This window comes from Lonchura striata, chromosome 14 (assembly GCF_050655825.1).
Source record: "Lonchura striata isolate lonStrDom1 chromosome 14, ASM5065582v1, whole genome shotgun sequence".
In the NCBI taxonomy this organism is placed as follows: Eukaryota; Metazoa; Chordata; class Aves; order Passeriformes; family Estrildidae; genus Lonchura; species Lonchura striata.
Window position 1 is genome coordinate 3,095,442 of NC_140716.1, and position 23,915 is coordinate 3,119,356.

Sequence of the window (23,915 nt, forward strand, 5' to 3'; positions counted from 1 at the left end):
GTAGCTGTTACACAGCTCAATCATCAGCAGTATCTGCAGTGACAGAGTAGATATCCTTCCACAACAATAAAAAGGTAGTGTAAAACAAACTCATTTTGTTATTCTAAAGCCTACAGAAAGCCACTGCAACCACCAATGGAAAAACAACACAGAATTTTGAACATACACATCAGTGACAATTTGACTCCAGAAAGGATTTCTGGAACTCACCTATGGTGCAGTTTGTGGTTATTTTTCTTCGCTTGGGGTTGTGTCGTAGCAATTCTAACTCTCTCTTGGTCGGCTCCCATGTTGAATATTTCTCTCCAATGCCTAAGCAGATGAAAACAAAGTTTCAGGAAGCTCTTTAGTAAAAGGATTAAAAATTCTGTTCAAGTCAAACTTTCAACATGCTGTCCATTAGGTTAGATTTAATTTATGCACAAATTAAGGACACTGATTGCTTTTTACCCCTTCTCAAAAAATATGGTTCAAAAAGATATCACCAAATTTTTGAACAAAGAACATAAGAAAAGGTATTTTTTACTTATAAAGAACAGCTATGCCAATAAACTTTCCATTGTTGGATTATAATCATCCTTTCAGTTAAAAAAAGAAATTCCAGCACAAGAATAAACTTGCTATTACTCAAAAATACATTTCTTTGTGCTCAGAGGAGGTTAAGTGACAGAACCAGCATTGATGAACTCGACAAGTTATTAAATAAATCTAAACCGACCCAACTTAATGGACAGATAATCTTTAGAGAACAGCAGAATTTAGTAATTCAATATACTAAACAGTTACTACATGTATATGCCATTACACAGAATGACCTCTCCTTATACTATTGCTAGAGGATTAGATGAATTTTAATTTTTGACATTCACTTTGCTGACGTATCTAATGTTATCTAAAAATGAAATTAGTAGTAGTTTTAAACACCACCCTCCCTCCACCAACCAGTCAAAACTCTCCAAATATTAAGCTACCCTTTTTCATGAGCTAAAATCTGTCATTTTTCTTTTTGAAGACCAACACTGCATTTCCAGAAGATTTCTTTTGCTCAAAGGAAAGTGCAGTAGAAATGAGTCAGGTCAGTAGTATGGAGACCAGATTTGAAATCAGCACAGAGCTGTGTTCAGTGTAAACCTGATACATGAAAAACACAACAGTGAAGACTCACATGCTGACCAGCTCAATACTACTGCAGTTTTCCATGTAGCACAGAAATTGCTGTGCAAGGTTAATTATTGTGAGTCACAAAGGCATCTCAGCATTAAAAATAAAGAATTCTAAGATGGCAAGCAGTCTATTCTAAAACTGAGAATTAAAGTCAATTAAGAGTTATTTTTTCACAGAATGCATGGAGCAGAAGCAGTGCTTTGCTACAGAAAATATATTATAAATCATACATATGAAAAGGATAGTAGAAAAATATAGCTGGAGGCTTACACATACTGCATAATATACATTAAATTTTAATAGCTCTTTGATCTTCATTTTCAGAAATAGCTATGCTTGTCAGAAACTACCCTCCCAAAAATATTCAATTCATAGTTACTACTGACCCTCCAGGTTCTAGTAATAGAAGGTCTCATTTTTAGATTCTCAGGGACTAGAGAATTCTTATTTACACAAATACACTCATCTCTCACTTTATTTGATTCAACAACAGATTATGCAAGGAACTTAAGGAACAATACCAGAATCCCTTTCCTTTATCCAAGGTTCAGCATCAAGCTACACACCCAGGAAAACAGAAAAGGCAGGGAATGACTGAGACTGATGAGATAAAACAGCTGCAATGCTTTGGACACACTGCACGTCTGCAGAGACCCCTTGGAGATGCACAGATGGACACTTCACAGAGGATGGAACATTGGCTTCCAGCAGGTTTGGCACTGGATGTCTCCAGCACCCCTGGTCATATTTGTAATGCTCCCTCAGGAATTTATATAAATTCACTGGTAACACCGTGTTAGTAGCAGCAATTGCTTTGTGCAGCTGTAAATTCCTGTGTTTGGGTTCACTACAATTAAAACATGGCCAAACACATCCAGTCAGTGTGATGAACCCTGATCATAATTTAAAAATACCCCCCTTAGATATGTTTAAATCCTGGTTTAAGTCAAATACAACAAAATTCATACCTGGAAACACATGTGCATTTAGGCATGTAATAGCTCCATGTATATCAGCAGCACTATTTATATATGTTTATATATATCTATATATAGTTATATAGTTTAAATACTGTAGAGAACGGGACTAAAGCATGTCACAAGAGCAACTCTAAGTAAGGTTAAACATGACAGACTGGATTACTTTTAAAGATTCTGGATGAATCAAATATTTGTTCAATTTAAAAGAAATGAAAGGAAACACAAAACCATGTGCAATTAATGCTACAAACAGAGCAAACCAGACAGAAAACATTATTGCAGAAGCTTTTCATTAGAAAGAGCACAAGTCAGACACAGAAATTAAGATGTGTTCCATTCCAAGTATATAACTTAGCAGGAATGCTGAGGTTATATTACTCTTGAAAATTTGGAAAAGGCAGAGCCATTTATTAGGAATGGTTTGATGTTTAAAAATTAAAAACAACAACAAAAAATAACCAAATGACAAAGAAGGAAAAAGGTTTAATAAAAAGGTTTAATAACACTCACAAGCATGCCATAAACTCCAATATAAACTACCTTAAAGATTTGCAAACCATGCACAGGTCACCATTTACAATTAAAGGAAAGTAGTGTTAGAGAAGGCAAAACTAATAATTTTTAAAATGCTGCTATAAAATAGCCAGAGATTCAAGTCAGCATGTGAAATCTCCATCTAAGAAATTATTTTATTGGGTGAAATACTCAAATTGGCATTTCTAAGAGAATTCATCAGGGGCATAGGGATGAGTGAAGGAAAAGGCAATGAAGGCTCGGGTTTATAAAAGTCACAATTTTTCAATCATTGTTTACTTTGCTAAACTTCAAATTCCAATTTTTTCTCTCCCAAAAATTCAGACATTAATTAGAACAAAGGGCTCTGTGTATTCTCACCTTCCCTGTTATTAATCCTGAATACCAAAGGAAAAAATAGTGGCCAAGTTGCAACATTCAGAGTTACATCAGATAACCCCAAACTACAGCTGGACTGGGGAACTCATCACACTGGGAGTTAATACTACAAGAGTATGAAATTAATCTCATGATATTTGGGGGTTTTCTTAAAGTTTTTTTTTTTTCTCCAGGCATCATGTTGTTATGTGAGTATCTATTAAAGTATAAACTAACACCCTTCAAGCACTGTGGAGAGAAATTTGAATACAGTATTTACCCTTCAGTTTTTAAGCCAATCAGTTTCTGCAGACTGGATTACCTTCCAAAGTTCTTTAAGTTGGTAAAAAGATCTGAGGTAAATTAACTATGTGGTACAAATATAAACCCAAGACACCAAGTCTGGGGTTTGTGCTCCTCTTGACATTCAGTTTGGAGCAAGAAAGGATCTTTCAGATAACAACAGGGAGGGAGCACTGAGATTGGAACAACAGAGAGAGAAGGAAAAAAATAGACATATCTCTCCATTATTTCTCTCATGTACATTTCTCACTCCTTAGATAAATTTTTGAGGAAACACGTGGCTTCATAATAAAAAGACATAAAAAAGAACCTATGCCATGACTTTAAAGGAAAAAAAAGTCTACATTCCAGACTCCAGTAATTTTAAGTGTTGTTGTCTATTCCTTGATTTTCTATCTGCACTGGTCACTACAGATTAGTTCTCCAGGGACAGAAGATGGAATGTGCATACTCAAACAAATATGCATTTGTGTATATATACTTAATGTGCCATTCAATAGTCAGTTAATCAGTACAGAGGCTTCCTGCCTGGCTCCTCTGGGTGATTCTTTGACCTTCTCTACACAACTCTGTTCCTCTGGTCATCTTGGACCACAGTCTTGTAGCTGTAATTCCCTGGAATATAAACTATAGCAGGTTGATGCCCATAGCAGGACAAAGTGGCTGCATCTCAGTCTACAAGGCACAAATGTATTAATTGATAAGAACAGCATAACTAAGAAATTACTCTTTAAATCTGCGTATCTAAAAGTAGGAACTGGGGGAGGTTTCCTCTTCTATAGCATAATGAAGATCTGTTATGTTTTTGCAGCTGATTCATTTGGTGCCCCAAACACAGATTGAAGTTTCTAAAATAGGTGCAGAGATTGAATAAAAGGTTTTGAAAAATATTCCCATTTTGTCTTGCTTTGAAAACCTGTGCTAAAAGATTTGAAGGTGTATTTCCTTGTTCCAGGACTCACTACCCTCCCTTCCTGTGACTCCCTTCCCTCAGACAGGCAACAAGCAGGAAGCAGACTGGGATCTGTAGTAGGAACCAAGTGAAGGCAGCTATCTTTTGAGCCAGCAGAAAAGCTCTTGTTAATACCGTGCTAGCTGCTATTTTTAAAATTGGAAATGAGGTTAAGAATGGTTTGAAGTCATATCAGCCCTGACTAAGGCTGTCACATTGAAACAGGATGCCATGGATTCCAGAAGAGACGTTACTAGACAGAAGTCATCTGTCTTCAAATACAGACTTTCCCACTTTAAGAAAACATACCTCCCAGAGGCCACTGGAAATGGAAGATGACAAGCTTTTAAAACTGATGCTTACAAACTACTCAGTTTAGAATAAATTATATTTCCTTTCCAAACAAACAAAAAAAAAAACCAAACCAAAACAACAACAACAAAAAAACCAACAAAACAAAAAGAGAAAAGGTTTGTTTTGGAGGAATTCTATCAAGGAAAGAGCATATGAAATCAAGTCTGCTGCAATTATTCAGTCATTGGAACATATCCAAACAAGAGGAAAACGATTTGCACGATAAAACTGGCATTCTCAACTGTGATTCATGTCTAAAATGGCAGGATAATCAGCAAAGGGACGCTTGTTAGTGAGGTGCGTCGCCAGCCCACGCCTCTTACCTGTCATTGTACACTGGTAGTGAGAAACCACTGTTGGGGTGAAGGCTAAAAAAGAAAAAATTAGGGAAAGCAAACTGAATAAAACAAATGTGTGTACATATATTTGTGTGTAAATATTTCTACATAGATACTGTGCGTGTACCCTGAAAGCATAGGTGTGTAAGTAAGCTGGCATGATCTATTTAAAAAAAAAAAGCTTAAAAAAATCACACACAGGGGTGGCATTTCATGTGAGGGGAACAGATTTATTGCCTGTACCATGTAAATAAGCCTAAAGGAGCAGACTGTTACATTCTCTACCTAATACAGATCTAACTTTTGATATTATGCAAGTTTTTCTGGATTAATGTCAGATATTTCTGTAATTTTTTTGCAATTAAAAATAAAATCTTTTTGCTACAATTAGATGTGGCTCACGTGTTAAACCCACAGTCTGACTCCTGCAAAGGAAGAACATCTCTCTCCCATGGCCTGCACTACTCTCTCTAAGGAGCATTTTCTTCCCCTTAGTGTTTTTTTGCCACTGAACAAATGGGAGGGACAGGTATGATTAAAAACAGAAACAAGAAATTCAGGCAGGGAAACCAAACCTTGTAATTTCCAAGCTTTTCGTTGTTCTTCTTTGGCAATTTGTTCCATGTCTTTGTCGTATATGTAATCTTGACACATAAAGCAGTATATACCCCCATACAAAAGGTCTATGGCTGCAAAACAGAAGGGAAGTTGGGGAGGAGGAAAAAAGATGTGAGTTCATAAAACCAGAAGGCATTTTAAAGCAGGCTTCCAAGTCAGGCACTCCTTCTTCCAAGCAGTCCACAAAAGAAGAAAAATCTGTACCTTAGAATCTGGAAGGAAAAAAAAAAAAAAAAGAAAGAAGAACCCAGACATTTTTCCAGTTTCAGTGTGAGTTATTCAGTTGCTTCTGGCACAGCAAGAAAACTGTGCAGGGCAATAAAGCATCAGCTGCCTTCAAGCTGTTTGTAACCCACAATTTACCTCTCTAACACCTGAGTTACCAAGAGGCATCAGGACAGTGACTGACTACGATGCACAGAGAACCAGCACTGTAAGAGTTGATATATGAGTTTGAACTGTCTTTTACTAAGACTTCAGACATTTCTCTTTAAGGCCATTAAAATAATTAGGAAGCACCTAGTTAAAACATAAATGAAGGCTCAAACAGAAGACAGCATTGCAAATTCAAAGCTATTTCTCCAGAGGAAAGGTTTTCCAGGGTAATCCACAGGTTACTTCTGTCTCAATTTTTCATTTCACACACCCTTTCAGAATAAACAAATGAACACTGACCAATGTTAAAAATATTTTTCTTGCACAACCTTAAACAAAAGAAAGCCATGAAACAAAATAAATACCTAACTGAGAAATGTCATTTTACTCCAACATATACCACAGAAAATGTGCAAAGTAATCATAGTAAACTGCTGATTTTCAGTACATAGATATGAAAAAAGCCACAATCACAGGAAAGTTAAAAATCTGTGGGCATTAACAAATCTTACTAAAACACAATCTGCACCAACAAACAGCTAAGTAATACACCACCCTTCTCCCTCCCTTCTTTCAGCTCCCTGAAAGTATAGAGCTTTCATTTATTTTGTTTTTTAATTCCTTTTATTTCCAGATAATAGCATTATTAGACCAGGCTTACTGCAATGGAAACTTGTTTTAAACACAGGAAACCATTACCACATTAGGCAGCCTGCAAGAAACAGCACGGAATTACTCTGAAGTGCTCAATAAGCCAAACCACATGCCATGCAGCAGGAATTCTGCCATGGATCTCAGCAGGCAAACACAGGTGAAGTCTCTTTGCTGCTCTGTTAGTGGGGCAGTGCTTGTAGTGAGAATTTTTGGTGAAGTTCCTTTCTAACCCCATCTCCTCCATCCTTTCAGTCTCTACCCCCTCACAACCTGCTGTCCCTCTCCTTTAGTCTGCTGCAAGCTGGTTTTTTTCCTTCTTCCTCTCTTTTAAAATCACCTTTTCAATGATTATGTCAATTGTTTGTTACTTCTCCTATTACTCAATAAACCAAATCACTTTAAACAGTTTTAATCTTGCTGATGTGCTCCATTCTCTGTTTTGCCTGTTTGGACCACACTCAGTCTGTGGAAGACTTTAAGGACTGTTACCTCATGTAAATCACAAACTCAGGATTTTCATTACCTTGTGTAATGTCCCAACATCAGAATATTTCACCCTGATGCCCAGAGGACTGAATAATAATATCCTTTAGCAGAATATCTATTATATATATATTAGCAGAATAGAGTATTGAATATATTAGAATATATATTACCAGAATATCCCAAAAGGGGACAAGACTCTGAGCTATGGTGGAGGATCAGTAATGAAACATTATGCAACTGCAGGGGTGGTATATCACAACTTACAGAGTATGAGAGTTCTACAATATTTACTCCATTACTTACTGCATTACCAGTTCTGCACATTTTTCTACAAAAAAGCTGTTGAAAATCCAAAATATGGGTCTTAAAACACAAACCCAAATACTGATCTCCATGTACTTTTAAAGCATCCCACCAACAGGCCTCCAAATAATAAAACAGGACTGGCAGAATATTGAATAAATAGGACTCTGAGCACTAATAGTTACAATTTACCATCAGAACATGTAGCTGAGCTCAGAGGATTCCTTACTTTTCCTTTCTTCCTGGATTTACATGCCTGAGCAATAAAACAGAGATGTCAAGGTCTAAACCAACAAGAGAGCAGAAGGTATTTCTGGTGTAAAGGACTATTAAATTTCACACAAACACTGGTGGAGTTAAAGCTGTAATTGTCCAGCACCTGATTAAGGACTCTTGAGGAAATATCCTCTCTCCAACACACTTATGGGAACAATGCAGTTGTACATTTGCCAACACTTCCAATGTCTTTTTAATGACTGCAAGGGGTTTTGGACAAATTACCTCAAGCACCAGTGGCAAGGCAGCCACACAGGCCTGGCCACAGCACGGAGGAAGGGCAGGAGTTTCTCATGGAACCCGAACACAGCTGCTCAGGAAAAGAGTCCACTAGGAAAATTTGGGAGTTAATTGTTTCAGATTAATGTAATTTAATTTTTTTCCCCTTGAAATACACCTAAACTTTCTTATGCTGGTTGTCTTGAGGTGAAGAACAGAGGAACCACTGAAGGGACTGTTTCACTGGCAGAAACTCTTCCCAATTAAGCAATTCTTTAGCACTGACTGAAGGTACACCACACCCAAAGGACAAAGTCCACACAAAACTTTCTCCCTCAAAGGACTGGGAGGAATGAAACAAATTTTACCTAATTGTTGGCTAAACCTTTTTTGTTTAAAACTAAAGTGCCATGAAGCTCTATCCCAAACTGAAACACCTGGCCAGAAAATTCCATAAAAAACATGACAGCAAAGCATGAGAATGCACATGTAGCAGATTTCACCATTGGTATTTGTGTTGATATTTTGGACCACAAAACTAACAAAAAGGCCTCAAACTCACAAAAGGTTTGGAAACTACCAACCTAGGAATAATGCCCAGGTGTTTTGGGTTAACCCACTGCCAAGTCTGCCAGGATGCCTCACACTCCTCATGAGGAACATCTTTTAGGGAGCTCCTGTGGAATGGCTGCAACTCTCAACTTCCAGGATCCCTTCTCGCAGGAAGGTAGAGAGGGATTAAATCAGTGAACTTCAGTTTTAGCTTAACACACATGCAGAATTTATTACCCTTGGAAAATAAAATATCCAGCAAGTAGAAATCTACATTTTCTTTCACAAGGAAGAACCGAAGACAATTTAAAAGAATAACAATGTAATTTTATTAAATTTTATCAATCCAGATTCCTGGTTTAGGAATTCAAAATACCTACTTGGTGATCACAGGCAGAACAATTTAAGAATGAAAAGACCTCTTGGAATGTAACATTTTTCTCTGCTTTTATACCTTCTGTGCTGACAACAAGCTTCCCTTCCTTTAAAGTCTGATCTCCTTGGACACCTTTACATACAAAATTATAAGCAGCTGCAACCCAAGAGAGGAATGAAAATATATTTTATTTTTCATTTAAAAATAACATTATCAGCCTGGAGAAACAAGGAGGCAGCACAGAAGATCATGCAGAAACAACAACAACTTTATCTACTGGTGCAAGGAACACTAAGTCTTAAAAAAACAACAGCTCTGGGATGAAAGTTTAAATCTGGCAGCAAAAAGTTTTCAAACTGCATCTGGGAGCCAAGTAAAGTGTTTTAGTTAAGCCCAAGTGCTTTACTTTTCCAACTGTATCCACTGATGTCCTTGTGAAAATGTTAGAGACCAGAGATTATGGGAATAAAACAAAAGCAGGAAAGTGTGCCACATCCAGAGTATGCATATCTCATCCAGGTAAAAAACCTTGGATGTTCAGTTTTTGAAAGATCTAGGTGAAAAGAAAATGACTTTGCTCAGCTGGGAATAGGATACTTCACCATAATATTTGATACCATTAATCAGATAGGAGATATTTGTGAATCATGTTGTGGTATCAATCTCCCTTGGATCACTGGGTGCACTGAAGCAGAAAAAAACCATCCAGCAGCAACTCAGAATTCAGGTCAGTTTTTACCTGTACTGAAATTAATTCCATTGTGAATTTCTGTGACTCAGTCTTGGCATATTATCAACCTCAAATCAACACAGTCTGTGTTCCATGCAAGAAACCTGCATTTCCTTCAACTCCTGTAACAAAGGAGGCTAAATTGGCAATTCTTTTAGACCATTTTAAGCCAACATCCAAAGCTAATTCATTCTCCCTGATTTCTCACCTTGAGTGTTAATCATTAAACCCATTCCAGGTAATTGGCTCAGGTTCCCAAGAAGTGATTTGTTAAACTTCAGCCAGTTCTCCATTGGTTCTTGTCTCTGATCTATCAGCACAAAGCAGGCATCTGATTGCCTTTCTCCTGATCTCCTGGCACCTGGAATCTGCACCACAGGTCAGAATTCCTGAACAGGTAAGAAAGGAGGAAAAGAGGTGGAAAAGGGACTACTCCTGCTAAATTATGATCCAGCCATTGAGAACTGCAGGTATTTACTGTCAGGGAAAAAAGAAACAAACCCCAAACTTCCTTCTGTTGCCAAAATCTTTTAATCCACATTAAAAACTATAGTCATAGTCAAGCATTATCCTTCCCTCTCACATTCAGTACCTTCTCCTAATACTTGAGATAGAACTATTCCATTAAATGCTGCTTTTTCTTCTTTTTTCAAACCAGAAGCAAACAGGTGAGAAGTGTTTTTGTGGCTCTGAAGTCTCCAAGATGCCTATTGGCCCCATATGGACCTAGAATTTTAATGTTTAAATTCATTTTGCCTGCAATCCAAACATGGCAAGCACCCAATACTATCCTGCAAACTACTTAACACCAGGAACCAAATGGGCAGCCCCTGTGCTGTACACTCTGTGATGGTTTAGAATATCATCCTACAACTCTGTATGAATCCAAGCCAGGAAAGATAAGATGAAGAAAAAATGTCCTGGTGTCCCTATGGAATCTAGATAAAAAATATGCTTTTAACTGTTAATTTAGAGGACCCACAGTGTGTCAAACCATTTTATGCTAAATTGTTATGAGTGGAATATTAATTTCAGCTCCTTGACCTCATTCAGAAATACGTGGATTGTAAGCCCTATAGCAGTGGGTTTTTCTACAGCTCAGAGTGTGTGTGTATTAAAAAAACAGCATTGTGTAACAAAAAAATATTCACTCTGAAAGAATACTAAAACTTCATTTGGTGTCTGCCCAGGACTTTTCAGTCCAAATCAGGAAATTGATACATTAATCACTGCTACGGTTTTGAGATGAACTTTGTAGTACCAACCTCTCTTCTCTTTTAGAGCTACTGTTCACAGATATCTTCCTGCTTCTGCTACTCTGGGCCTAAGTTACTGTGTATTTTCCTTCATTGAGCAGCTGTAGAAAAGATAAGGAAAAGACTATCAATTTTTACAAGGATAGAATCCACCAGCAGATTCTCCAGGTGCTGAACCTGATTTGGAAGATGACAGAGTATGTTGATGGCATACATTCATTTAGGATAATCAAAATAGCTCCAGAAGGATTTCAAGTTACTTAGCAAATAGGCAATAGCACCAAGAGTCAAACTCCACCCACTAAAGAGGCAGACAAGTAACACCAATCAGAAAAGAAGTTTTAGAGCCCCTGACTTTAACTTCCAAGTAACAATATCAGCTCTGTGTTGAATAGCAGGTTAAGAAGGACAAAATAGAAGTCATGGATGTATTAACTAAGAATGCAAGCATTCATTAGCACAACAGTCTTAATCCAAAGGGCAGGCACCAGGAATAGACACATTAGAACTGGAAAAGTGGAGTATAATGATGATATTGAGAATCACACAAGAGATTCAATGAGAAAAGTTTTAAATTGTTCCAGTTCCTACAGGTGGGGAAAAGGAAACATCTGACAGGATCAAAACTACAAAAAATCCCAGAGGAGCTTAGTAAGGACTCTGCTCTCACCATTTCACAACTCCTCACAAAAGACACACAGAGCCCAGTGGGAGTATCAGACTATCCTGGAGACTGACTGAGAGGGACTGAGCAATGCAGAGATGAAAGAAAGCAGCTCCTACAGCTGGATCTTACCTCACCTACCCATCACCCACATCCACAACTCAAGGAATACATTAAATTAAGTCCAGCATTATAAATATACATTGAACAGGGAGGCAGATTCAAGAGCACAGGTATCACTGTAAAGTCAGATTGTGAGTGCCTAATTTAGATGGTTCAGGCAGGTAGAGATAGCAAGGGATGTATTTAAAACCACGCTGGAATTTGATTCTGGAGCCTCCTAAAAGACACAGCAAAGAGCTGCAAACACATCCCTGCCATGCTCAGACAGCTGTTACAGCTGAAATCCGTGGTATTTCTTACAACTGTGATTAAGTGTGCAGCTCCTGCCTGTCTCCATGGAGACTGATGTTGGCTCAGCAAAAAGTCACCAAGTGCTTCAAAATAATTCCTCTTCGTTTTGAAATTTCAAAGCACTTAACTTGTTTTTGCCTATCAGATGTTATTTTCCCAACTAAAACTGCAGCAGGGAAAGCAACCAAAGCACTAGTAAAACTACAAAAATATTTTTAAATCTCATTTCACATGCAGCTGGAAATTAAACACCAAAATATACATTAAAAAAACAGAGAGAATGGAATCTCCAAAACTAGAAATCAAGCAGTCACTTGCACCATCTTCACGTTATGTGTATTTGTGCACCAAGTAATTTATATTTAGCTGCAGAAGAATCCTTTTTGGGATGATTCAGTAAAGTATTTTGTGCTAATTCACTACAGCAGATAACAGCAAATTCTACCTTGCACAAAAAATAACCTGAATTTAAGCTTCCCAGATACATAAACAGCAGCTGAGAATGTGTGCAATTATAAAGCTTTTTTAAAAGGTTCTCCATAAATATGGTGGGTTTAGTGGTAAAAATATTACAGCATTTATAAAGTGTCCACAGATAAACAGGTAAATACTGTTGACAGTCTCAATTTAGCACGGTATTTTTTAAACCTGAAATGTAGCCATAAACTCGTATTAGCACAAAAGGTTGGGTTTTTTTTTATATATATATATATACACACACCCACACACCCCTTTTACCAGAAATTATTCAAGTTTACCTCAAATAATTTGCACTTCCACATTGCTAAAGATTCAAAAAAATAAATTTCAGCTAATGAATTGACTTTAAAAGCTGTTTGAGATCACACTCTGCATAAAGCAATTAAAAGATGTCACACAGGGTTGGGTTGTTATTTTCAGTTTTCAAAGAATGGCCGAGGTTGGTAGGGACCTCTGAGGTCACCTTGTCCAGCCCCTGCCCCAGCAGGCTGCCCAGGCCTATGTCCAGAGAGATTCTGAATATATGGATAGACCCTCAACAGCCTCTCAGGGCAACTTGTTCCAGGCCTTGGTCACCCTCACAGCCGTGTGATAATCAGACACAACCTCCTGTACTTCACTTTGTCCTCCCTGCCTCCTGGACACACTGGAAAGAGCCAAGGACAATTTTTAAATCCCTCTTTCAGGTATTTGTACCCGTTCATGAGATTCCCCTGAACCTCTCCTGTGAGTTAAGCAGTCTCAGAGCTCTCAGCCACACCATGATGGAATTTTCAGTACTATGTTCCAGTATTCTATTTTTCAAGACATTTACAAACTTAAACTATACCACTACTGAACCTCATCTTTTTCTTTCTTGACACATATGGAGGAAGAAACTATAACGATCTGATGGTTTAAATAATCTTTTCCATAAATAGTAAACTTACACACCCGTTTCTTAAGCACAGGAGTACAAAGCTCTGGCCTTCTGGAGCTTCTCTGTCTTCATGGAAAATAAAGACAGTTTGTTCCATAAGCACTTTAGGATAAACTAAATTAGGAATGGTGTCCATGCTGGTCAAGAGGAAATTTATGCCATGAAATAATGGCGTTTTTTTCCTGTTTCTTTCATCACTCCACCACGAATGTATTTTGATTTGGCGAAAAATTATATCCATCCATTTTAAAACAGGATTTTAATACAGATCAGGATTTTGTATTGTAACTCAAAAATGTTCTGAACTATAAGCAATAGGTAATTTGAAACTAAACCAAAGGCTTTTGGTTTTGAATATGAAATAGCACCAAAGCACCAAAGCTGACAGAACAGAAGAACTTGTTGGCCTTGAAACCAGCATTTTATGAGACTGTTGAGGGAAAGGTACTCCGTATGAATTAAACTCTTTTCTTATTGCTAAGGTTACTGACCCCAATAGAAACAAGAAGCCAACACAGATAAATGAAGAAACTCCCCCCCGCCTCTGAACTTCAGCAGTTTAAATAATTCTGATTGCTACTTGATTAGCCTCCTTTGTGATAGAAATGATGGGTGTTTTTCCTCAGCAAGAAAAGAAGTGAACATGACCTCCTGAAAAAAAAAAGTTTACTGAAATAAATGTTCTAGTTCCAGGCATCAAACCCACCATTTTTAACACTTAGGGAAAAAAAAAACCCCAAAAATCTGCCTCCTCACATTTTTATATATGACATTAATTCATAAATACCAAGATACTAAGGAAATTTTAAACTGTGAAGATAAACTTAACAGTGATGCAACGGAAGTTTAAGCACCAAGTTTAGAATAATGCCACTAAACTAACCAAATCCCCAAATAAAATGATCTCTCTGCTTCATGAGGTAATTACAAGAAAATATCACTTTACTGGCCTGGAATGGACAGGGATAACAGAGGATGATGAGCACCATTGGGATGAGAACTCACCTAAATTGTGTCGCTTTGTCTTCGCGTGCTCGTGAATATGTTTCTTTGTAAAACAGCCAAAGAAGACACAGTAGAGGCAAGAGTGGAGTCTGTTCAGGTGGGCACCACACATATGACAAATGCACGACTTTGCCTGAAACAGCAAAACAGACACAGGTTGTGAGTGTCAGAAACATCTCCCAGCTCAGGTAACCGGGCACAGCTCTCATGGTCACCCATCCCTTTCACTCTGGAATGCTAAACAACAGCAGGGACACTGTTCTGTCCTCATGTGACAAAACCAGCAGCTGGTTTTGATAACAGTTAATAATAACAGATAAAATAACAGAGAAAACGCTTCCATTTGTCCAAGAGATTTTCAAGTCCTGCCAGGGAGCAGGTCTCATGATTCAGATGAACACCAGAGCCCAGGGAAAGGGGCTGCCCAGCAGGGAGGTTAAGGTGTGAACAGGCAGGAGTTGGGGTGGTGGGACCATGGCAAGAACTCTGCTTTTTCACAGCACTGACCTACTTGATGCTCTCAAAAGCTGTAATACAACTTGAACATTAACATGTGTGTGGGTATATGATATTTTATTTCTCTGCTGGGAGATTCTGCCAGATTCATTAGATTTTTCTACATTAGTCCAAAGAACAGTGGCATAGTATCAAATCCATAGCAGCCAGAGTTATAGAAGTTGCATTTGCCATTCTGAGACTGACTTTGGAGTAGGAGCTGAAAGCAATGGGCTGAACTATTCCCCAAAACTACCCAGAATGGGCAGGTCTGAGGAAATTTGCCCTGATTCATTGGAAATTAATAAGCACACACCCCTGATATGACAGTTGATGATAGCAATATATTTTAACAAGGGAGGCTTAAGGATTAAAAAAAGTCACTGGATCCTAATCATATTTGAAGCACTCTAAGCCAATAGCATCCAAACTCATTTCTTAGCATTAAACTAAAGTACTTCAATAATTTTTAATTACTCTGTTTAATAAGAGGCTTAAGAGAGTTTTGACATGAAGTCTTTCACTCAACCACACTAAAAGTAATTTAGGTTCAATACCATCTGACTGGAAGTTACAGACAGGAGAAATTCCTTGCAGCAAATTCAATTTTCATCTCAGAACTGCATTCAGACCTATGTCTGAGGGCAACTGAACTTCTGTAACAGCTTAGAGCTACAAAGAACACTTAGAGGTATGTCTGATTTTACAGCCTAATCTGAAAATACTATTTCTTTGCTTGACAATATAGAAGGACCCTTTTCTCTTCACACTAAAAAAAAAAAAAAGAATTGGGATTACTAAAATCCTAAGCTATCATCTAACTCAGGCAATGCATTTCATCAAAAACAACCCACAAAATTCTTCAGTAATATTTGCCCAGTCTGCCACGACTTAAAATTACTGCTGAATAAATGATGCACAATCTTGTTCTCTAGTCTGGCATTTTTCTCCCAGAATACTTTTGGCTTTAAAAAAAAAAAAATCACCAAAGCAGCTCGCAATATGTTGCACCATGTAATTTATTTTCAAGCTCCTACAAATTAAGACTTAAATTCTGAATCTCACATGTTGTGTATTCAAAGTTATCATAAGTTGTTAGGGGAAAATGTTGAATTGAACTCCACACACCTACAGAAAGAAATATTTTAAAGTTGGGCCAAAAAAAATTCACCACCACCAGCACAATTTCCATCTTTAGAAAAATGCTGCAGAACTGTCAAACTGTTGCCTAACGGCCGCTCGTTGGCTGCAAAAGCTAAATAGGATCAGCCTATCTGTTAAGATTGCTGCTATGACAACAACTCCAGCAACCAGCTATTTTACTGAGCCAGCTAAAAATAAATCTTTTAGCATTAAATGTATTGTAAACACATGACATAACAAGCATGTAAAAGCTGGTCATTTTAGGGTAAAAGGCAGAAAATTTGTATCTTAAAGAGTTTTTATTGCAATGGAAATTAAGATAAATTGAAGAATGTATAAGAAATTTAGTGATAAAATGACAGAGCAGTTCAAACATCTCTTGAAAGGAAGCTATTTTATCCACATCCTCTATTTGTGCAGTATAGCTCAAGATGGCTTTTCAAAAGTTGTAAGAAAACAAGGTTAAAAGACAAGAGTGCGGAAAGAAATCAATACCAAAACCATAGTGCCTATTCTTAACCAGATTAGCTCTCTCCTTGTCATCTGTCTGTGCTTTTAAACAATTTGCTAAGTTAAAACAAAGCTGCCACTCTCCTACCCCACCCCAAATAATCAAATTCTTTGTTTCATAATACTCCCACCCTGCTCACATCTCTTGAGGCTACAGTCTAAGATGAAACAGAATACTGCAAATGAGTAATGAGAAGCAGTCAGATCCATACAGTCACCAGCTTGTTTTAAAACAGCATTCAACTTTTTAAAAAAGCAAGGTAGGTCTTGCTTATGGTCTGGATACTTTAGGGAACTCAACCAGGATTTCAGCTACAGAATTAACCTGCAACCTCCTCCCCCAAGATACAGGAATATCCCTTCCTTGTCCAAGAGTTTCCCCTTCCTTCACAGTCTTTCCCACTATTATTCTGCTCCTTTCCTGCTTCCCTCCTGTATTATCCTCATGCCCAAGTACCCCACTCTCCATCTTTCACTCCATCATACACAGTCCCTCATCTTCATGTCCCCAGCCAGCTTTCTTCAATCCACACTAAACCTCTTTCTGTTACCTTTATTTTTGCTCTGATATTCCAACAAACCACACACAGAAACCAGAAGAGGCCTTGAATGTTTTCCCTCTGGAAGATTATAATCACTTTTTTAAATTGTAAGAATGGTCATGCACAATATAAATGGTGTATGCCCATTCAAAGAGTTACTGATAGTTCTGACAGCATCTCAATTCCCTCTGCAATGCTTCACCCTCCTGTGATCTCCTGTGTTGCTACCAGGGCTGGGGTAACTCACAGGCCCAGACCCAGCCATGTTTTGTACCCTCTACAGAGGAGGTTCAGCCCAGCAAAAGAGGGTGCAAACATTACTGCATGACACACACAGGGGAACTGGCTGTGACCACCTGTAAGGCAAGGCAAGAGGCCACCTCTAAAAATAAACTATCCCTACAAAGCCAATAGTGCAGTGAAAGCAAGATGCATCCAGTGACTTCAGCTATTACAAATTCTCCTTCTACATTTGCAGCTATTTCAGAAATAGCTTTAGAAGTACAATTTTTATTTAACTGTATATGATAAGAGGAAAACATCTTTTTAGAAGTTTTCCACTGTGGAGTCTTGCCTCTTATGCTCACACTAAATATATCAAAGCACTTAGAGAACAGAGAGGTTTTTAGCTACGAGCTTATAAGCCAAAGTCCTCCTACCTTTCACAGTCTGCAAAACATATCCACCACAAAGGTACAGGGGAAAAGATGGTTGAGGTAACACTAACAAGACAGTGGGAGGCTTGGGAGGTTAAAAGATCATAAGGAAGGTGGTGCCACCCTGTAGGTGTTCACAAGTAACTCAAAGAAGCAGATTCCTAAGGAAGTCTTAAAGCAAACACGAGTTATGGATCCCTGCAATGTTTGATCAGGTACAAATCCGTAGCATTGGGAGAGTAAAAGCTTCCCAAATAAAATCTACTTTATTTCCTCATCTTTTAAAGTAAGTATTTTGAGTAAAACAGATATAATGTTTAGACACATCAGAAAAAAAGAAAGTATTCATTTTTCTAACATGTTATAATCGTTACTGGAAGTTTTTGATGAGTATGCTTCATTTTCCAGCCCAAATCTTCTTCAGACACAACTTTATTTTCAGTCTGCACAGATTAAGGTGTTTGTCTACATATGCCTACCTAGAAAATACAGATGTATGTGGGAAATTCTGCCTCCATGCCCAAGTTTGCCACCATAACCTGCTTTGTTCCCCAGGAGCAGTGTCTGTGTTCCAAAAGTGTTACCTCAGCTCTGCCAAACTATTCCTTACAAGGTTGTGCTTCAGAGGACTTGAAAGAAGGTGAAAGCAACACTTGTGTAGAGCCTTAGGAATCTGTGACAGCTCCTGCAATAAAACTCTGCTTTCTTCAATCCTTAATCCCTTACAGACACATGAACAAAAGTGAAGAGTCTGATTTAAGGTTTGCAGTGTTCATTACCTCAATAGCAGACCAGGGGAAAGAAGAAAAAACAAACCTAAACCAGGAAACTCAGACCTTAGACTGAATTTTTTTTAATAGGATGTGCAAATGCCTTCACTGGGCCACTGATCAAGACACTGAAGCAAAATTTAAACATTCCCTCACATATTCAGTGTTCCATACCTTAATATTCACATTTTAGGAACAGTCAATCCTCTCTGGGAATTTTTGCCTATTCTATTCTCCTTGCTATGTTTAGATCACAGCCTGGACACAGAGTTTTATTTTTATTCTTATTCATTCATCTTGCAACCAATTCTCTTCCAGATCTAAAGCAGCCACAGCAGCTCATGTTGAGTGATGAACAGTGTGCTTCCCTTGGCCTATTTTTTAAAAGGAAAAAAGGACAGATAATCACAAAAGGACATGAAACCAACCACTGCTGAAGATGGAGACCCTATGGCTATTCCAACCGTGGTGTTTCTTCTGCTCTGTAGGACGACAGAGCCAGTGTTAAAGCACAGCCAAGAGGATTTATTACTCGAGTACTCTGCACCTCAAGAGTAACAAAAATGGGTCAAATCTACCTTACAACAATTCTGTCACTCCTTAGTCTGTATTTACTCCCAGACTCCCCATGCTGTGTTCCTGACACTAGTCTGTCACAAATCCATCAAACACCAGTACAGGGGCTGGGACATTTCAAAAATTTTAATAATTAAAACTTCCAAGCCATGTTCTTAGAGTTGCAGAGACAAAAAGAAGGAATTGATTCTACAGTTCTGCATGATATGGCATACAAATCACTCCTCCACAGGCTGATAGGATGATTCAGTTACTCTGAGTCAGTGCACTGTTCTGACACATCAGCTTTAAATAATTTAAAAATCAACTTAAGTATTGTTCACTCACTTCCTGCAACCAAGTCTTAATTAGAAAGATTAGAAATGTCAATGTTGTCTTTAAAAGAACATGCCATCAATATTGTAAATTTTATTTTCAGACCCACTGAGGCCAGGTGTACCCATAAAGGTTTTATTTGTACAAGCAAAATTGTGCACTAGTTACAGAATTGAGTTTGGTAAGTGCACAGAATATCACAGGTAACTTCATAAACTGGGTTATTCTAAATGTTTGTTTAGATAGCAGCAGAACCAAAAAAAAAGGCAGAGAGGAGATGTCTACACAGTTCTCCCAGACTGAACAGGACACTTGGCTCTGACCATCTGCTTGAAGTTTGAAGACAACAATATCACAATTTATAATTAAAGATGAAATGGCCTAAGCTGTTAAATAACATCACAGTTCTCAGATGGAGTGTAAATAAAAATATACCATTATGACCATGTGAGCAGCTTGCTGCTGATTCCAGTGAGTCCTACTTCTGTCTGTAACTGAAAAAACTGTGGAAGAGAAAAAGGAAGGCACTGAACATGCCAGAAAGCAACTTGAGGAAACTTTTCCCCCTTTCATCTGATAAGGATTACATGCATGGACAATACTCAAAAGAAATACAACACCTATTTCTGAATTCACTCTGAAATGAAGACATGTTAAATGAGAACCATGTTATAGCCAAAGTCTATCCAGGTTACAAAAACATGACTGTGGTTCAAGGGCTTTCATCAAGAGAACACTGCAAATCAATGTACAAATACATAACCCAGATGAAATTAATAATTATGTCTGGGGGCAAAACAGAGAACTGAGTAAGTATCATTAATTCTACATACAGATTTTTCTCCAGCTCTTCTTACCCTGGATGATGTGTGTTGTTTCAAGAGATGGATATTGAATCCCTGCAATTTTTTAAACTTCTTCCATTTTCTGTTTTACACAAAATTGTGCAACAGGTGCAAGGCTGAAATGAAACTTGGGAGAAAAAGAATAGTTGTGCAATTTAAAAGACAGCATGAGCTAAAAGAGAAAAATAGGAGGATGCTCTAAAAATGCAATTCTGCTTTTCCTGTACATAGTCACAGTAGTAAAAAGTTGTATTTCAAGAACAACAAAGCAATTCTCAGGAATTCAAATGACTATGTTGAAATTGCTTCTTTGCTTCTCCTTTGGTAGGTACTCATCCCCTTCACCAGCATTTACAAACCTAAATGATTTCTCAAGTACTCTATAAAAGATGCAGTTAAGAGCCTATTGTGTTTTTAAACCATTTAAATAATGGACCTTATTCAAATTAAAACACATGTCCTTCTATAGTAAGATTCTTTTAACAGTGGGAAGTCTATTTGCCTTGTGAAAACACATAAGCTTCTTAAGGTTCAAATGCACAGCTCTTTCCCTGGATATATACTTTCCCTGGATATATTGCATTAATACATTCTGTGTGTTGATTTTTATCTATTTCCTGCAATGCACCACTGCAGCAGCAAATTCCACATGAGAACAAGGGGCTTGCCAAGACCGCAGCAGTGTGTGCTCAGATCGAGTGCAAAATCTATTGCCTTCCCTCACCATTCCCCCACGTCAGCAAACCGTGGAAATGTTTTTAAGTGTCCTATTAGGTAACATATTGATCTCTTCTGTGGGCATGTGACTGGGGAAGCAATTCAAGGAATAAGCTAAACAGCCAAACCTGCCTGATGCTATGCAGAGTCTTATTAAACCCAGCCCAGGCTGCAGAGATTACTTTTTGCACTGTGTAAAACTAAGAAATGGGATTCTTCCTATGAAATGGGATTCTTCCTTGGGAAGTTTGCCACAGTACTTCAATGGAAATACTCTAGATAGTATCCTTGCAGAAAGGAAAGAAAAAGAAACTTCAGGATCAAAGCCCTAACAACTCCTACAGGCTCATTGGAAAAGCACACATATTCCAGCTATATTTTCTTTAACTGCTCTATGATAGCCATAAAAATACAGACACTTAATTAGCTCAGATCAAAGTCAGATCACTTCTGCTGGTAGGAGAGATGGATGGGATGATGCTACAACACAGATTCTCCATGGTGTGACTTACTCATGGGACAAATATGGCAAAAAAGACAAACAGTAGAAAATGAGCAGCAGTGGAATGACAAAGGGCATTTATTAGTGACTGATGGATCTTTAAGGTCCCTTCCAACCCAAGTCATTCTGATTTTAAAAGCCTCAAGGCCACACTGAATAGGGCACATCTATTGCTGATTTGTCAAAACTTGTTTGAGTTCTTATATATGACACATGTATGAAATTATAAATTCTGCTTGACTGGTTCCATTTATCATTTTAAGAAGTCAGCATCTGAGTATTTATGTTCATGAATACTCCAAGCCAACGTGCATATTACTGCTGAGGAACAGTCAGAGAGTGAAAGCAAATTCTCAATGTGCTTGCACAGAACATGTTTGATATTCAGTAAGCTGAAGCTTACTGTTTCCTCACACCTCAGTACAAAACAAATTAATAATTCACGTTACTAGAGCTAAATAAGAGGTCTTTCATTCACTACAAAACTTTTATGCAAATTTGCAAGCCTGAAGTTATAGAGGTAAGACAGAGGTAGTCAAAATTGCAAGTCACCCTTTAGAGGACAAGATTTAGCCAGATGGATATTCTAAACTCCACAGGCAGGTCAGCATAGAAAAAAAAAAATTAAAGCAATATGAGCATAAAATATGTTCTGGGAGAGAAAAGGAGCTTAGATTTCTCACATTAAAACTGATAAGATGAATGAAAGCATCTTCAGAAAAACAGCTGGGAAAGAAACATTCTCATGACAGGCATTTACTCCTTAATCCATTTAAAGAGTTTGCAAATTGCTGCAGTCCCACAATAATATAATAAAAACATTAATCACAAAGTATGTAGGAAGGTGGGTGATAGATTCTCAGCAAAAAGCTTCTTTCTTCTTCTACAGAGTGCACAGCCAACTGTGTTCTAACACTCGTGATGTATTTAGAACATTAACTTGTTTTGCAAAATATGTGCATTTTTCCCTCCTCCCAAAAGGAATGAGCTGGGAGGAAGGTGCTGATAAACTGTGACTGCCTCTCAGGATCAGGGCACAGGGAATTCTACCTCCTGTGGTTAAGGAGGGCTCAGGGAAGGAGTGCTTCCCACACAGACAAGTTTGCAATCACATATATGGAACCGAGAAGAAACAAAAATGTCATCCAGTGTGCCCCACTGGTAACAGGACTATTAAAGACACCACTTAGTTATTATGTATTTTAACAAGGTTTCAGTTATAGGAAGAGCTGTAGGATGCAGGATGACAACATCATAGAAGCAAGTTCTGGATTCTTTCCTCACTGCAGTTTGTTGACTATACCTGAAAAGATCTTCTCTGATTTTTTTCCCCAGCAATATCCAAACACTCAACAACACTTTGTTTGTTTGTTTTCTTAATGTACCAATGACAAGTATTAAGTAAAAATCCATATATTTCCTTCTCACAGCTTCCTGGAGGCCATTAATAGATTAGTTATATATATAGTGTCATTGCTTAGTTCAGGCAACCTAAACTGACAAATTTCTGAATTGAGATTTTTTAAATGGAGCACACAGAAATTCACCCTGATATTTTGCACAGTCTCTTCTGTAAATTACAAAAGTGCTACAAAGAAAAAAAAGTTATGTTTTTTCAAGTCACATGAAGAAGTCTACCCTTTTTTAATACTGCAAATGCAATTATCTGTGTCTTTCTGAGGTGTCATCCTCAGTAATTTTGACTCCAAAAAACTTACCATGATTCTGATCAGTCACAGTTTAATAAACATGAGTCAAACCTGTAAGTGAATGGGGTTGACATCCAGGCCCTAAATCTGTCCACTGACATTTGTGTAAAGGAAAAACAAACCAAAACAAACAAAAAAAAAGTCTAGAACTTCACTGCAATGCAATTCTTCAAAAAGCAGCAAAAAGAACCAGCAAAGAGATTCAACCCTTCACCCCAACCTAGTTCACACAGCTGCCTACAAGGACCAGGAGAAATATATAAACAAGGTTACAGATATATTTTGTTGGTGGTGGTTTTATTATTGTTGTTATGGGTTTGGGTTGTTTTTTTTTTTTTTTTTTAATTTCCAAGCAGCTGCTCCATCATATTTAAAAAGCTCCACTGAAACTAACAGCCAAGCAGGAACTGGCCTGAGCTTTGTGTATTTGACTAGTACAATATGAAAAATGTTCACATTCAGCTAAAAGTCGGAACAAAAACATTATTTTCCACAAAGTCATGGAGAACAAACTTCCACAACAATTCCAGTGTCACTGTTGTAGACTTGCAAACAATGATTCATGAGTATTTTGAAACAGACTATTTCTTGTTTTGCCTTCTAACATTTCTTCTGTTCATTCATAATTTGGATCAAATTGGAAAATCTGGCTGAATTTCAGAGTGTTTGAACACTTTTTTATCAACTCAAGGTAGCTGCAAGACTGCAACAACCCTGAAAGTTAACCCATCAGGAAACTCCAGCTAAGTGCTACATGTTGATGACATTCATCATCACCTACTGCAAAAGATACCAAGATTTGACAAGAACATTTTGTGCTGACCAG

The 23,915-nt window shown here is 37.7% G+C and overlaps 1 protein-coding gene across 6 annotated transcripts in view; it reads right to left on the reverse strand.

Annotated features, from left to right (window-relative positions):
- USP22 (ubiquitin specific peptidase 22) overlaps window positions 1-23,915 on the reverse strand; it is an 88,232-nt gene that overhangs the window by 42,606 nt on the left and 21,711 nt on the right. For 3 of the 6 annotated variants that reach the window (XM_021549797.4, XM_085592130.1, XM_085592129.1), the window contains 4 exons: window positions 14,310-14,442; window positions 5,558-5,671; window positions 4,968-5,012; window positions 211-312 (listed from right to left, as the gene is read on the reverse strand). In XM_021549797.4, the coding sequence (XP_021405472.1) occupies window positions 211-312; window positions 4,968-5,012; window positions 5,558-5,671; window positions 14,310-14,442 (394 nt within the window). Of the gene's footprint in view, window positions 1-210; window positions 313-4,967; window positions 5,013-5,557; window positions 5,672-9,779; window positions 9,961-14,309; window positions 14,445-23,915 lie in introns of those variants that run through there. The other 3 variants (XM_021549780.4, XM_085592131.1, XM_085592132.1) reach the window with 2 other exon arrangements.